Here is a 17907-nt window from a genome sequence, read left to right as displayed (position 1 = left end):
CTTAGTTTTGTCTTCCAAAACAAAGTCCTATTTAGAACTAAGGAGTTTTGTGTGTGAAGACATTAATTAACTGGAATACCAATATTTAATGTTCTTCCTTACCCTCCTTTTTTGGTTAGTGTTTGTGTTTTCTGACATTTCTTCCTGGAAGACAAGATTATGAAAAGTTTTTGTTGTTGTTGTTGTTGTTTTAAATAAACTAACATGTAAATAGTAATTACCTACAATTTGTCTGAGGGACAAGAATTTTGAAGTTTGGCTGTCCGTATGTACTACTGGCAGATTTTGTGGACATTGCTAATTTACAGTGTTTTTTTTTCCTTATTCTTATCTGCAAATACTGAGGAGAATAATAACCAATCTGAGTTCATTCAGATTTCTCAGTGCCCTGAAATAGTTAACACATTTCCTAATCTAGAACACATTCCCAAAGCATTAAAAAAGAATGGATCGACTTTTTCAATGCACGTAAAGACGTGATCAGACATACTTAGTGCATATTTTGGGTGTGCATTCACTGCCTTTCATTTTCACTTTCTGATAATTTTATTGTAGTTTGTAATTGTTTTGTTTGGAATTAGTGATGAAAGGGCCTCACTCTTAAGGGCATTAACTTAGAAGGCTTAGGTAGCTTTCCCATGGTTTTTCATTCATCAAAGATGTTTATTTGTGAGGTGAAAGAAAAAACTTTAGGAGGCTGACTGCATGTCTGAGGTGATTATTAATACAGGGAAGTGGATAAAAGATTCAACAACCTGAAGGGAGAAAAAAACAGAAACAAAATTGAGCCAGAAAGGACAAGAACATGTACAGCATTTTGGAGTAATGGCATGTTAGAGATGAAAGGGACCCCAGGAAGTCCTCTGGCCCAGCTGCCTACTAAAGAGCAATCAATTCTATAATACCGATGAGAGACTAGACAGCTTCCATAATGGGAAATTATTTCACCTCAGTGAATTTTTATATTACTATCTAAGTTATTAGATAATAGATATTATTATTATAATATCTATTATCTAATATTATTATTATCTAATACTTTCATTCACTAAAAAAGTCTGTTTTCCCAATTATCCTCCCCGCCACCCCCCATACTTGGTTCTTCCTTTTGGAGCTACAATAAGTAAATTTAATTTTCTGTAACATTCAACCCTCTTTCATGCACCTTAATGCTTTCTTAACTCACTCCACCTCTAACAATGCACACGGGTACATACTAAAATTACTCATTTATTCTTTTGCATATATAATAGTAATTCTAAACCCTTTATCTTTGTTCTTTACATACCCCAGGGCATTGGTCCTTCTTCAAATGTGGTACCTAGAATTAAAAGTAACAATCTGCTATGTTACCTGCGCAGACCGGAGTGCAGAGCAGTGCTTTCCTTAGCTTTTCTGTTAGTCTCTGATAGGAACACAGATGTTTTGTTCACGTCACTTTGGTGTAGACTTCACAGACCATTCAGGGGGCTTGTTTTTCATTTAGCTCACAATCTGTGCTCTGCGTTTGGCATTAATGTGCAAGGACACTCATTTGTGTATTACCATCTGGGAGAGAAGGGATAGGTCAAAATGCAGACTTCTTGGAGGCTGTTGTGTCAGTGAGATAACTTTGCCCCTAAGTAAAATCTAGATTTTCCCCTTAACTTTGATACGCAGCATTTAACTGGTAACCTTTCTAACTTTAAAAAGAATTTTTTGACCTCTGTTTTGTTTTAGCTGCTTCATAAGTGAGTTGGCGAATGTAATTAAAATCAATCTCCCAGACTCTACTGAACCAGAAACATGCATTCACTTAAAGAGGGAGGATGAAGAAGAGATGAGCGATGTTCCCAAGAGCAAGGGGATGAACGGGTGCCGGGAAGTTAGAGGCTTTTCTGACTTCCAAGCTTTGGGCTTGTTATAGTTAGCCTGTGATTATCAGTAAATACCTCAGTCAGGCTTAGTTAATCACAGAGAGCCCCAGAGGCTATGTCCTTGATTCCTGGGGCAGTGGAATGGAGGATTTGCTGGGGCCAGAAGGAGAAACTTCTCGGGAATTTGGAGAATGCTTTAAAAAACCAAACAAACAAAAAACCCCAGTTTCTAGCAGTTTTGTAATTTTATTGAGAACTGTTGACAACTTCAGTGGTAGAGAATCGTTGAGGACAGTTGAGATTTCTGTTTTGAAGTCCTGAATGCCAAACCAGAGATTTCTGGATCATGGTTCTTTATCTTTTCAGTAGTATCCTCACAGGTGTTCTCCTTTGGAATAAAATGGCTAGGAAAATAAGACCCCCTCCCCCAAAACAAGAGTTAAAAAAAACAATCTTATGATACTATTTTCTATAAGAGATTTGGAAAGTAATTTTTTTAAAAGTATAGCATATTTTTTTCAAGTAAAGATATTTTCAAGTCTTTATTGCTTCATTGACTAGCCTTCTGCAGGTTACTTAACTGCTTTCTGTGTTTTGTTTTCCTCTGTAAAAAGAGGTGGTGATGGGGCTGTTGTGAGGATTACAGGAGTTCATGTAAAGGAAGCTCTTAGAACCTGTAGTGAATCACCTTCTGACTTTAAGGTTATCAGTCTGTTGGACTGAAGCTTAGCCAGAAATGTATTTGGACTCATCGAAACCAGGAAGAAAGCAAATCCCAGTAAGTAAATAGTGCTTCCCCAGCTAAGTTGTTTTTAAAAGTATATAATTGTTTTAAAAAGTATGTAATTTCCCTCTCCCCCCAAAATTAATGCTACCCATATAAGTTAGGGGTTTGGATCTCATCTGTTACATTCTATTATAATTTATATTTTTTGTTCAACAAATAGTCGGGGAAAAGTGTACTAAGGAAAAATACCATCATCAAATGCTATTAATAAAATTGAATTTTTTTTTAATATACTGTAAGCCAGACTCTCTTAGGGTCTCTGGCTAGGTCTGAAAATTAAAGTGACAAAGATTCACAGAAACAAAGAATACACATTTATTTGATGTAAGTTTTACATGACATGGGAGCCTTCATAAGGAAATGAAGGCTCAAAGACATACCCTCTGTACTTTTATGCTATGTTTGATGACGAGTAGATAGCCATGAAGGAATAGGATGGGTTAAGGAGTACGGAGTAATTGTAGTGAACTGGGGAAACAGCATGGCCTGTTTGCTAGGATTCTTCTTGGGATCCCATTGTCTTCTAAGATAAGGATGCTCCTTTCCTCTGGGAACAGGGAGGGCACCTCTCACAGAGGGTACTGGGGCCTGTTCCAGGAAAGAAGGGGCGGGAGGCCCGAGTGACCTTCCTGCTTCTGCCATTTTCTCAGACTTCTTCAGCTTTAAATATTCAGAGTGCCAAAATGCTATATTTTGGGGTAGAGTGTCCTGAACTCCATAAACACCTTATACTAAGGTGACCGTGGTTTATGAAAATGAAAGAAAATAATTGTGACTTACAGATACTAGGTTCATCTGTCAATTTTATTAATATAAAAACACCATAGATCAGAATTTCTGTGGCATGTATTTTCATCAAGACATCCCCCATACATACACACTATTATCAAACTAGTGAAAATAGAGCACTTTTGAGAATCATACATGACTTATTGTCAAATTTTTCTATATTTTATCTTAGGTTGCCAACTCTAGCATAATAATAAAAATGTATAGCTCTTAATTTATTTTATATTTTGAGAAGTTTTTCAACTCTTAAAGAGGAGAAACTGATATTTTGTAGGTGAAAAACGGGTTTCTAAACAGTATATTACCTCATTTTAATTTAAATATGTATACTTATGTATTTGAATAAGAAAATGTTTGGCAGTCTACACCAAGAATGTTAACAGTAAGAATCTGTTTCTGGCTTTTGAGATTTGGTGTGGTTTCAATTTTTCTTTCATAGCTAATCTGTGTTTTCTGTTGTGAAATACCTGTCATTAAAAAAATAAATAAGGGAATATGTTTTTCAATTGTAGGTGTGAAAACCCCCTGACTCGACTACATGTCACTTACGAAGGTACCATAGAAGGAAGTGGCCAAGGCATGCTCCAGGTAGGCACAGCGGCATGCGTGTGCTTGGGACCTTCCCTTGTCAGGCTTCTGACAGCAAAGGGGATTTGAAAAGCTGTTTATTTATCTCCTAAGCTGATGTAATGCAAAGAAGCATGATAGCAGAACGGAGGAAAACACCAAACAGATCATCTTGACAGTCTTGGTAATATTGTTACTTGCCAGTGTATGTTCTCTGTTTCTTACATGTGCCTCTTTAAAAAGCCTTTGACAGAAAGTCCCAAGATCTGGACAGCATCAGGCCTCTTGGTTCAGACACCGAGTGTAGATTGACAGTGGAGGAAGTTCCCAGGGTATGGGCTCAACAAGCTGTCACCTGACAGTCTTGTTCTTTTTCTTTAAAGGTTCTTGCTCTGCCCTAAATGATGACCATCTTGAGATGTTTTTCTGCCACCAACCTTACTTAGATCTAGGAGGCAGAGGTCTAAGACTGGTAAGGTGACCGGTTAGCTCAGTTGGTTAGAGCATGGTGCTACTAATAAGACCAAGATTGCCAGTTTGATTCCCGATGGGCCACTGTGAGCTGTACCCTCCTTAAAATAAATAAGTAAATAAATACATAAATGAATAAAACTTATAAGTCCTTTCTCCAACATATAAACATTTTAGTCACGTGAAACAGCTATGTTTGCTGTCTTTTCCCTGTTTTAGAGCAGGTAATATCCCATTTCTCAATATTTGTTATTAATCTGTTATTGCCTTTACTTAAAATATATATATATATTTTCAAAAAGGAGTTAACAAGTATAACACCCTGTGTATCTACCTTTAAATTGATGTAACACCTAATCTGAACACGTGTTTTCCTTTTACTTTATAGTGATTTTTAAAAAATCATTCATCAGAGAGAAAATGTTAGTGATTTTTGTTCTTATCCCTTTTATAAGAGCATTATAATCTCAGTTTTCTTTGACAGAATCTTGTACATTATCTCACTTATACTGGAAACGTCTGATTTTTCTTCTTAGATCCTTATTTGATACATATATCCTGTCAGAAGCTAAATAAAGCACTTGACTGAGAATGGACTGCTATGTTTGAATAACAATGTTTATTGTAAAATGGCTAGACTGATTGGCGTTTGGCTAGTTTTATGATGCTATAAATGCCTAATGATACAGATTCTTTTTAGAATTGCCTTTTATTTAGACATATTTGTAATTTAAATCTTCAAAGAGACAAGCCGTTTTGTTTTAAATCACCTCCCAGTGATTGAGATCATAAACAAAAATACTTAGGATAACTGAATTAATACTTGTCCTATACTTAAAATTGTTCTAAATGTGTATTTAATCAGTACTATCTCTTCTATTTAAAACAATAATTTTGAAACACAGTTAAAATTTGTTTCCAGAGAACATCACTTTTTCCCCATAATACCATCTTGATGATGTTCTTTCCTACATTAAAGTCTTTGATTAGCTGAGGGAGTCTTAATACACATAAAATCAACAAAGTTCCTTACTGCTCGTTAGCACCACAGGGTTGCTGGCCTTTCGTTACAGTACAATTCAACAAGGAATTATTTAACAACATTCAAGGCTGAGGTTCCCCCACTTCCCTGGAATATATTATAGATGAAGGGTGAAGCCTTGCTAGATTAAAAGAATACCATAAAAGCTTCCATTAATTGTTCTCCCTACTTGGCCATGTATTCCCAGGAGGTCAGGGAATATTGTATTGCAGGGCCATAAAAAAAGCTCCTTGTGTAGTGTATAAATTACATGATGTTGAATGGCAGTAACAGCAAAAACCTCTTTAAGGAGTGTTATCATTTCTCTCTTTTCATCAAGTTATAATTCAGAAGCTGAGTAATCTAAACAAGTAACTTTAAAGTAAAGTGAGTTGAAAAATGACTGGCTAAAAATAAAGAAGCACTCACATGCTTGTTTTCATGTACTGGAACAACAGGCTTCTCACCTGTAATAGCCTTTTATTAAGAACTTTTTTAAGTAGTAGAAACTTTGATTTTTTTTTAAAAGACTCCTGCTCTGAGAGGCAGATTGAATTTAGTGTATTTATTTCTATGCATACCTTTCAAATAATAAATGTTGGCCTTTTATTCAAAGAATGAGCAATAACGTGGCACCTTGAATGTATTTCATTTATCCTTACCAAGTACTGCATAAGTTGGATAGAGCTTTTCTTTCTATTTTGGCTGTGTACCTTGTTCCGGTAAAAATTAAGTTTAGTTGATCTTAAACCTTTGCTTCTCATTTGTATTTATAATACCATTATACTTAGCCAGTCTCTCAATTTTCAGGTGCTGTCCCTTTTCTTTCTTTGCTGGGTCTCTCTTTCCTTCACCCTCTTTCCCACTGACCTCTCTGAGACCCTAGTAGTGCTTATATTAATATAAACTATTCCGTGGTCACCTAATCAGCCTCTCTGCTTTTACTTTCATACTTTTCCAGGTCATTCTTTAAACTCTAGCCTGAATTATCTTCTGAACACATAGGTTCTTTGTTGGTACTTTTCTCCTAGAATCTTTCCCAGAACCTTCAGAATTAAGGAAACATTTCCTGGACCGCAGACCTCCTCATCACCAATTGTAACCCTCCACATACCCTACACTGCTGAGAGGCGTGAGGAATCTGCTACGACACTCCTCAGACAGCACTTCACATTCGGTTTTTCCTGTGTCCTTGTGCAGCTGTTCCCTCAGCCTGAATGTCAGCAAAATCCAGATTGAATGACATATCCTCTTGTTACGCTCCCTGTCCTCCTCCCTATGCTCTAATTGTAGTTAATTGTGTTATTTGGGCAATTTCAAATAAATACTAATAAGTCCTTTAATAATCATCTTATCATTCTGCTTATGTGCCGCACTCCCATGTAGATTGTAAATGCTGTGAAGCCAGGAACTATGTCTTACTCATCTTTGTGTCCCGTGGTTCCCAACACAAGATTCAGTCAATATTTGTTGAATTGAATATTTTAAGCCATAAATCACCCAATGCGTAAAGACCTCATTATGTAGTAGATAACTGATTCTAATCAATGGATTTGTTTAACCAAAATTATTTTTCTAAATAAGCTAAAGAGTTACTATGTTTTTCAGCATTGATTTAGTATGCCAGAATATAAACCCAAATATCTATTTCTCTGTGGTAACTTATTTTGAGAACTTGTCCAGTCATAATTTTCAGTATTTTCTAAATTCTTCTATGGTACAGGAAGACTACTTTGCCTTCGATTAATTTCTGTCTTTTCACATATATTTTTCCATCTCAAAAGATTCATATTCTTGTTTTACTCTCTTGTAAAATAGGCTTCAGATAATATAATATCATCATTGCCTTAGAGAACATGGACAACTCTTAAGACATCTCATATTTAAAAATAGACTGAAAGTATATGTGAAATAATAGAAATACACACACACACACACACACACACACACATACACATATATAGATACATATATATGTATATATTTATATATATTTATATACGCCCCCAGTTTTTGGCACAGAGCTCCTAAAACCCTGGTAATTTTCTAAGTGATAAGAGCACTGGGAGCATCTGTTGTTCTAATATTTGGTCTTTGACTCTGATTCCTGACACAGAGCTCCTAAGTCCCTTAGAATTTCCTGGGTGATAGAAGTTTCTTTTGTTCTATGGAGGCAACTCTTGGAGGGCTTTTGGAGAGCTTCAGGATGGGGACTGATTACCAGAAAGACCAAGCCATAACTAGAAGTTTGGAACTTTGCACCCAGCTACCCATCCTCTGGGAAAAGGAGAGGGACTGGAGACTGAGTTAATAATCAGTCATGCCTACATGCTATAGCGTCCATAAAAATCCCAAAGGCACAGGATTCAGAGAACTTCCAGGTTGGTGAAGATGTGGAGGTCCTGAGAGAGTGACTCGTGGGGACAGTGACTTGCCTGGTAGCCCTGTGCCCCTTCCCACATCCCTTACCCTGTGTATCTTTTCATCTGCTGATTCATCTGTATCCTCTGTTATATCCTTTTAAGTAAATCAGTAAATGTAAGTGTTACCCTGAGTTATGTGAGCTATTCTAACAAATTATTGAACCCCAAGAGGGGGTCATGGGAACCCCAATTAGCCAGTCAACCAGAAGTACAGGTAATGACTTGGGACTTGCAATTGGCATCTCAAGTCAGGCAGTCTTGTGGCACTGAACCCTTAGCCTGTGGAATCTGATGCTAACTCCAGGTAGATAGGGTCAGAACTGAATTGAATTATAGGGCACCCAGATGGTGTCACAGAATTGTTTGATGTGTGGAAAAATCCACACATCTGGTGTCATACATGTTGTGAGTTTGATAGCAATGTGAAATTAAAGGAGACCCAGATGTGTGTTTTTCCTACACAGTATGTAAGCCCCTCTTACATTACTTACCAAAGTCTGTTTTCTGGTGTGTATGACTATGTATGTACACAGTTGTGTAGATGTGTGTGATCTAACTCCTCAAATAGAATAATCTAAGGCAAAGTTGGAAACCATTCCTTACTTACTGCCCCATAATGCCTAGCATAGTGTTAGAAGCTTGGTAAGGTGCTTAGTGAGTTTAAGACAAACAAATAACGATGGAAGGTCAAGTTGGCTTTCTCTTGAGGATTGTGTTATTATTATAATTATATAATTATAATAACTCATTATTATTAATAGGAGCTTGGGGATCCCATCTTGGTACTCAACGGAAGCTTATGTACAGTTTTAAACTAAATTGGAAATACTAGTTTAGTTGAATCTTTACTGTTAAACTAGGTTTTCTGTCTTCATTTTTTTTCCTTAGGTTTATTTTTTTTTTAAATTATTTGTAACGTTCATGCAGTTGAGAGTTTGCGATTTTACTTATGACTTAATTTCAATCCCTTTATTCTTTCACAGAAGAAAAAGGTTACCCAAAAAAGATCAGTACAAAACTTTACAGTTCTTTTTTTTTTTTAAGGACAAGTGTTTGATTGGCATTATATAAGAAAGGTATAACTATATTAAAGCCTATGAAATACATAAATGGAAATTGAGTAGTGAATAGTGGGGAAATTATCTTGAAACCTTTCCAGATAAAGCCTCCCTTGCTTTGTGGTCCTTGGAGCATAAATAAGGTTTTTAAACGAAAGCCCACATAATTACATTGAGTCTTTTGTCTAAATGCTCCATTTTCCAGGTTCCTTCTAAGGTTTTGGGATCCAAAGAAATATGCAGAGATGTTAACTGTTAACTGCAGATGGAAAGAGTGCGATCAACCACAATCTCTTCTCCCTGAAAAGATTGCTATTTTGGGGATTGATTTATATGGGAAAAGAAGGAAGATTAGAAGTAGTATACTTTTTTTATCATGTATCTAGGTATTTTAGAGCATCATTTAATATGCCACGTTTTCCCAATTAGGTGGATTTTGCAAACCGTTTTGTTGGAGGTGGTGTAACCAGTGCAGGACTTGTGCAAGAAGAAATTCGCTTTTTGATCAACCCTGAGTTGATTGTTTCACGGCTCTTCACTGAGGTGCTGGATCACAATGAATGTCTTATCATCACAGGTTAGTTTGGGAAAAGGTGGACAATGGGGTAGTTTTCTCCATCTATGAATGAGTATCTGTCATGAAGACTAGAGGCCACCCAGATAAACTTTTGTCTACCATGGGTATTGGTCCCAACATTTTTATTCATTAATTTATACTTGTTTTTTTTTGAAATTGTTATAGAGTTGACTCTTGAACTGCTGACTCCCCCCGCCATGCAGTCAAAAATCCACATACAATTTTTGACTCCCCAAAAACTGAAGTTGTCCCTTGCTATTAGTTCCAAAACCCCCTGTGGATACCAAAAACCACAGATGCTCAAGTCCCTATGTATAAAGGTGTAGCTCAGGCATATGGTCAGCCCTTTGCATCTGTGGACTCCCAAATGTGGATCAAAAACAGTACAGGTATTTGGGAAAAAGTCCACATATAAGTGGACCTATGCAGTTTGAACCTGTGTTTTTAAGGGTCAATTGTAGCTTTATTTTCCTAATCTTGAGTAAGACATTTTATCCCCACCTTTTTTTCTTGGCATCTTTATCTGAGGAACAATGGTAAAAACTATATAATTATTCTCCATTTCGAATTTATATAATACATGGTCTTAAAAAGAAAATAGTGATGTGTCTTTGAGGATGTATTCTATTGTTATTCCTCCAGTATATTTCTAAAGTGATTTATTGTACTTCAATATGAAGACACTATATAAATGTAAAAAGCACAGTTACAGCATTTGGAGAGAGTCAGTACAACATGGAGCTTTAAAGAAGAGAAATAAATTAGTAACTTAATGTATATATCCTAATTTCTAATCCTAGGAGAAACAGTGTGATTATCTTAGTGCCTCTCCTTGATTTAAGTTAATGTAGGAGAAGAGAGGGAAATACAGTCAAATTTGTATTTTAGGTCTATTCTTGAGATTTAATTTTTTTTCTTTAAGTTTCTTTAGATTGAGATACCATTGTCACAGTATTTTCTTGTGAATGAGCTACAAAAAAATTAATGATTAATTCATAGCTCTTAAGCTCTTGGGCCGGCCCGGTGGCTCAGGCGGTTAGAGCTCCATGCTCCTAACTCCGAAGGCTGCCGGTTTGATTCCCACGTGGGCCAGTGGGCTGTCAACCACCAGGTTGCCAGTTCAATTCCTCGAGTCCCGCAGGGGATGGTGGGCTCTGGCCCCTGCAACTAAGATTGAACACGGCACCTTGAGCTGAGCTGCCGCTGAGCTCCCGGATGGCTCAGTTGGTTGGAGCGTGTCCTCTCAACCACAAGGTTGCCGGTTCGACTCCCGCAGGGGATGGTGGGCTGCACCCCCGGCAACTAGCAACGGCAACTGGACCTGGAGCTGAGCTGCGCCCTCCCCGACTAAGATTGAAAGAACAACTTGAAACTGAATGGCACCCTCCACAACTAAGATTGAAAGGACAACAACTTGACTTGGAAAAAAAGCCTGGAAGTACACATTGTTCCCCAATAAAGTCCTATTTAAAAAAAAAAAAGAAGAAGCTCTTAATCAGCTAACTTAAATAAGTTAAGCCTTTTATTCAAGTACCTAAAATAACATTCCCACATAAAAGCCATGATCACTCATTGGTTGCTGATACTTTTTTCTTTCTGCAAAAGAGGATTTTCTATTTCCTTTTTGAGTCTGTTGCTGCTTTGAGATTAGTGTAGGAGACTAAACATTCATCTGGGATAGAGAATTTGGTTAATTGTTATTCCCAAAGATTACAATGGGAGAAAAACTATATGAGTAATATCAAATGTATATTCAACTAATTAACCTCCAGTGAGGTACATGATGGAACTAAAGACTCTTGAGGTCTCATCTTGAAGCCACACTCTTTGCCTCAGATACATTTGTAGGCAACCTTCAGGAGAGTATCTAAATTTGTTTTTCTATGTTTTGCTTTTAAGGTTCTTTCTTTGTGTTTTTCAGCAGCTGATTATGACGTGCTTAGGTGTGAATCTCATTGACTTTATCCTGTTTGGAGGTCATTGAGATTGAATGTTTAGATAAATTTGGAAAATTTTTGGCCATTATTTCTTCAAATATTCTTTCTGTCCCTTTTTTTCCTCTCCTTCTGGGACTTCCATTATGCATATATTGGTACATTTGGTGGTGTCCCATTGATCTCTGAAGCTCTGTTCATTTTCCTTCCTTCTTTACTTTTTCTTTTCCTCAGACTAGATAATTTCAAATTCACTGATTCTTTCTGCTCTCAATTGCTTTTAAATCCCTCCAGTGAAACTTTTATTACAGTTATTGTACTTTTCAACTCCAGAATTTGTTTGGTTGCTTCCTTTTTTTAAGAATTTCTATCTTTTTGTTGAGAGTCTTTATTTGCGAGGCATTATTCTCATGCTTTCATTTAGTTCTGTAGATACAATTTCCTGTAGTTCTTTGAACATATTTAAAATAGTTGATTTAAAGCCTTTGTTTAGTAAGTTCAACATCTTGGCTTGTCAGGGACAATTACTACATTGACTACCTTTCTTTTCTGAGTAGGGGCCCTACTTCCTTGTTTCTTTGCATGTCTCAACTTTTTGTTGAAAATTGGACATTTTAAATAATGTGGCAACTCTCTCAAAATCAGATTTTCCCTCCCCCAGAGTTTGTTTTTGATGCTGCTTGTTATTTGCTTAGTGACTTTCCTAAACTAATTCTGTAAAGTCTGTATTCTTTTTTGTGTGATCACTAAAGTCTCTGCTTGGTTAGACTAATGGTCAGCTGGTGATTAAACAGAGATTTTCTTAAGTGCCTAGAATCAGTAAGTCTCTTAGTCTTTGCCAAAGGGCTCTGTGTGCTGTTGAGGCTCACCTTCAACACTCCACCAAGCATTTGGCACTTCCTTCTTGCTTGTACTTGATACTTCACTTCCTGCTTGCACAGAGCCCCAAGATCAAACAGAGAGGAGATCTTAGGACCTTCTCAGTTCTTTTCCTGAGCATGTGCACAGCCATGGGCATGTGGGTAGCCTTCTACATTCCTGGGGATACTTTGAACTTTTCCAGGTCTCTTATGGACATCTCATTCCTCAGCTTTTCCTTTATAACTTTTGGTTAGCCTGTTGTTTTCCCCAACCATTAGCTACTGCCTCAGGCAGCCACACTGTTATACAATTGCCTATAATTGTTTTCAACAAACACCCCTGGAGATTAGACGGTTTGCACTGGGCAAGCTTCAAGTCAAGTCAAATAAAGATAGCTTTGCTAGTGAGGTCTTCCAGGGAATCACCAGATATGTCATAGGGTAACAGTTCTCTGAGAATAGGGCTTTGAAGGAGCTTTAGCCCTTTTCTACCACCTCTGGTGGCTACCAGTCTCCTAGTTTTCACTGTGATTATAGGCTCTTGGTTTTTTAAGGCTACCGCAGAGCTTGGGAGAGCAGAATAGGAACAGGGCAGGTTTAAGACGCCACAAAACTCATTCTTTTTACCAAGATTCAGTCATTTTTCCTCTAATAAACTCTCTTTGGACTGCTGCAAGCCTTTGGATAACTCCCACAGTTCAGAAAAAGTTGAGTCTCACAATTTTACCAGTATTCTTACTGCTTTTAGAGAGGAAAAAATTTTCAAAGGTTTTTACCCCATCATCCTTATCTTTTATAAGTACTTGTTGGCTGAGGGGCTTTCAACAAGTTATCTCACATCCTTAGATAGCCTGTGTTATTTTTTTTATAATATCATTGTGAGTCTTGTTGTTTTAGTGTAAGACAAAAAATATAACAATTGTTAATTGTCTGAGTTTATATTGGAAATTAAGAATTACTTAATTACTGTAGAGTTACGTCTGGTCTCTAACTTACCTGCAGGCATCGTAAAATAAATGGAAAATTGCAGATCCACAACTCACCTTCACATCCCTAATTACCTCAGGCTAAGGACATCTGGGGTGACTTTTAACTCAGCATTTTTTCCCCACATCCACTTAACTCTATTATAGAGACTCCTAATTAATATCTGTGATGTGATGTTCCCTTAATGGAAATGGCCATTTCATCATCTATTTGATGTTGGATTTCTGCCATCTCCCTTCTTAGGAGACTTTTAACCATGCAGTGCAATCTATCTGCCTGATCAATCCCATTCCTTCAATGATTCATCTAGGCTCAGTGAGCTAATGGCTGTGACTGTGCTGCCTGAATCTGTAGAAGAGTTTGAGAAATTGGAAATAAATTAAATTTATCATCATTGAGGGGCATCTGGTTGGTATCAGACTTTTAATGAATATGAAACAGGTCATGCAAACAGGCAAATACTTTCATCCAGACCGTGTTATCCCTCTGTTTGCTATGACCCTCTCTGGGGCAGCCATAAGTCAAAACATTTCAGGAAGTATAGATAGAGGGAAAAATTAAAACTCCAATCTTCCCTTTTTCCCTTTTGTCCCTCTCTCATGTTCCTCTACAACTAGCAGCAAATAGCTTCAATACCAAAGGGTTTTACTGTGGTTATGGGAGATCGTTTTGTTGTTTCTGTGTGGTGAACACAAAGTAGATGCCTAGACATGAAACCTACTGAGCAGAATGTTAGTCTGTTTAACATAAAGCCTGCACTCCAGTGAATCCAGTTATCCCAGACATCACAGATCCTTATACCTTTTGTGAGTGTTAGCAGAACTGCTAGAAAGGACAAAAGTGGACGACACCATTGCTTAGAGTATTTGCTTTTTATACGTATAGAATAACATCACTACAAAAACAGCCTGTTGCTAACTTAAATGACACTAGGTCATTGGGAAAGATCCATATTCAGTTGGAGTTTGGCTTTTCTTAATTTTTATTAATCATGGAAATGAAAGGAAAGAGTGTTTTATCTGCTGCATAATCACCACTATGTGAGTGATACTAGTACAAGCAGAGTAGGTGGCTTTCATATTAACCTTCTTTCTAAGGGCACAACCCATTGATAAGTAGAATGTTTTTAATCTCCAAATATTTTTCCTGTGTTCGTCACAAACTTTCATTACTAGTAAGAGAAAATAAGAATGTTTCTAACTGCTAATCTAAAAACTCATAAAGGTGTCATGAACTCTTAAAAAGATTTGAATGGGTTCCTTCTAGTTTTGTGCTTAAGTGAAGGTTTGCCTTTGAACGTGAAGTCTTATAGGCTGTCCCAAGAGAGCTATCACAAAGGTCATTCAGTCTCTGACTCTTGTTTGCTGTTAGCAGTTTCCCCTTGCATTTTCATTGTAGCTTATCAATAAATTTGAATTTAAAATGTTAAGGGTATCCATTTTTCAGAACAGTCGACATAATTTTGAAAGATGTCTACTTAGAAAACCCAGGATTTAATTTGTGTAGAGCAGAAGCATCTGTGTGTGATTTTTATTTCCCATAACTAAAGGAAATCTAACCTTGTTTGTCTTAGGAAAGACGACTGAAACCATCCTAACTTGAAATAGAAATATGATAATTGCTATTTATATTTTTCATCTACTTTCTTTTTAATAGACAGAACAGGTGTTTGTTTTCATAGTTAAGAGATCAGAGTTGGCAGCATTTTTTGTTTGTTTATAAACAGGAAAATGAGGCTTGGCCATTTTGGGGCAGAAAATAGAAAAGAACAAGACTGTTCCTGAGTGTCTATTGCCAGTCAGGCCAGTGGACCAGGTTGCTTTTAAACCCCACATACCTGGAATCATATATCTTTAATTTCTCTACCCCCTTAGAAAGGGGGTAGAGAAGTCTAATGACACAATACCAACTGCTTTATGGTTTTGAAGGATTCTAAACTCATCTTATTTGGTTTTCCAAGCAATTCTGTGAGGTAAACAAGCAGTAAGCCTGAATTTTAGAAGACAAAATGAAGTCCAAGGAGATTTCATTACTTGAGGATTTACTGTGGGTTCCTCATACTTCCTAATGTTAGTGTGTGCTCTTTGTAAATGGGAATTTTCTATATGTGTCAATTATATGGTACTTTCGATTAAGTATTTCTGGAGTCATTATTTGAACATGTTAATTCAATATTCTTCCTGTTTTTCTCATTAATTATTATGTTTCTACGGCAAGTACTTGCTCAGCTGCTTCTATACTCTTGCATTACAAGATGTTAATGTAGACACAATGTTAATAATGTATAATCCCCACCCTCGAGAAGTTAACAGTCCCAGTGAGGGATTTAGGTTACAGTTTTTAACTGATTTATTGAGGTATAATTGACATATGATAAGCTATTTTCAGGTGTGTAATTAAGTTTTAACGTACGGCTATACCCATGAAAACACTTTTTGCCCATATTTTAATTGGGTTGTTTGTTTTTTTATTGTTGAGTTTTGAAAGTGCTTTATTTTTTTAGATACATGTCCTTTATCAGATATGTGTGGTGTGTCTTATCATTATCTTAATTGTGACTTTTGAAAATCAGAAGTTTCCAATTTTGAAGCTTAGTTTATTGTTCTTTTTGGTTTTGCTTTTTCTGTTTTGATTACTGTTGCTTTGTAATAATTCATGAAATCATTGTGAGCCCTCCAGCTTTGTTCTTCTTCAGAGATGTTTTGGTGAATTTTAGAATCAGTTTGTTAATATCTGCAAAAAAAGCTTGCTGGAATTTTATGAGTGCTTTGAGTCAATTTGGGGAGAATTGACATTTTAGTAACATTTAGTCTTTGGCACATGGATGAGATATTTCTCTGTATGTTTAGGTTTTCTTTAATTTCTCTCAGTAATATTTTATACTTTTCATTGTATACTTTTACATATTCTCAGATTTATCCTCTAAGAATTTCATATTTTGTTGCTATTGCAAATGTATTTTTAAAATCTTTTTCTGATTGTTCATTGCTACTGTATAGAAATGTAATTGATTTTCAGATTTCAATTTAATATGTCAAGTGCTCTAGTGATGTTAAATGCAGAACACAGGGCCAGCCTGGTGACTCAGGTGGTTGGAGCGCAGTGCTCCTACCCGGTTCCATTCCTACATGGGCCAGTGAGCTGCGCCCTCTACAGCTAAGATTGTGAACAACAGCTCTCCCTGGAGCTGGGCTGCCCTGAGCGGCCCGCAGCCAGCGTGAGCGGCCGGCAGCCAGCGTGGGCTGACGTGGCTGTGAGCGGCCAACCTACGACCGCCTCAGCCCCGGGAGCGCAAGGCTCACAATACCAGCATGGGCCAGGGAGCTGTGTCCTCCACAACGAGACAGAAACAACGGCTTGAACCGGAGTGGGGAGGTGGGAGGCGGAAGAAAGGGGGGGGGGAATGCAGAACACTGTGGAGCACAGAGAAGGAACAACCAACTCTTCTTATGATGTCACGGAAGGCTCACACAAGAAACAACATGAATTTTGTAGTTATTTTCTTGATTTGTAGCTGAGTATAGGATTAAGGTATAAATTATGTTAAATTTTTTTAAAATTATTTTTATGAAGGGTTGTGCTAGCTAATACATTAGAAACTAGTATTGAGTTTAAATCTTTGAAGTTTTATTGTGGAAAGTTTTAGTCATATATGAAAATACATATTATTAATATAGTATTTCAGATAGTACTTTTCATAGCTTTATTGAATATATTGTATATATTTTTTTGTATTTGTGTGTATGAGAAATTTTAGACTTACAGAAAAGTTGCAAGAATAATACAAGGAATTTCCATATAATCTTCACCCAGATTCACCAGTTTATATTTCTGCCCTACCTGCTTTATCATTTATTTTCTTTTTCTGAACCATCTAAGAGTACATTGGCGACATTGTGCCCTTTTACCCCAAATATTCTGTTCTATTTTTCTTAAGAATGAGGACATTCTCCTTCATCAGTACAGCACAGTCATCCAAATTAGGAAATTTAACATTGATAAAGTATTATTAGCGAATCCCTAATTAATATTCTAGTTTTGTCAATTATCCTAATTATACCTTTTGTAGCTTTTTTCCCCCCAGTTTACAATCCAATCCAGGATCATACCTTGAATATGGTTGTCATATATCCTTTATGCTGGGACAGTTTCTCAACCTTTCCTTGTGTTTGTTCACCTTGATATTTTTAAAATACAAATACATAAGCCAATTACTTGGTAGAATGTCTGTTATTTTGCAGTTTGCCTAGTGTTTTTTCATAACTAGATTCAATTTATTCATTTTGGTAGGAATCAGTCTGAAGTGATGTGTCCTACTCAATGTATCTTTTGAGGAGAAAAGTAATACCAGTTTATCTCAATATTTGTGATACTGGATGTTATGACTTGGTTAAGGTGGGAACGCCAGATTTCTCCACTGTCGAGTTACTCTTTTTGTCTTTAGAATTAATCTGTAATCATGTAATTTACATACTTTGAAACTGTAAATATTCTGTCCTCATTAAACTTTCACCCACTAATTTTAGCAGCCCTTGATAATTTCTTTAACTTAATTGTTCCTTCCACATTTAGTAGTT

The 17907-nt window shown here is 36.7% G+C and overlaps 1 protein-coding gene across 4 annotated transcripts in view; it reads left to right on the top strand.

The window, feature by feature from the left end:
* The window catches only part of PARG (poly(ADP-ribose) glycohydrolase), a 141461-nt gene that overhangs the window by 90009 nt on the left and 33545 nt on the right, over positions 1–17907 (top strand). For all 4 annotated transcript variants that reach the window (XM_033130973.1, XM_033130976.1, XM_033130974.1 and 1 more), the window contains 2 exons: positions 3945–4020; positions 9402–9549. In XM_033130973.1, coding sequence (XP_032986864.1) covers positions 3945–4020; positions 9402–9549 — 224 coding nt within the window. The remainder of the gene's footprint in view (positions 1–3944; positions 4021–9401; positions 9550–17907) is intronic.

This window comes from Rhinolophus ferrumequinum, chromosome 16, assembly GCF_004115265.2.
Source record: "Rhinolophus ferrumequinum isolate MPI-CBG mRhiFer1 chromosome 16, mRhiFer1_v1.p, whole genome shotgun sequence".
NCBI classification, from domain to species: Eukaryota; Metazoa; Chordata; class Mammalia; order Chiroptera; family Rhinolophidae; genus Rhinolophus; species Rhinolophus ferrumequinum.
This window is presented reverse-complemented; position numbering and strand designations above follow the sequence as displayed.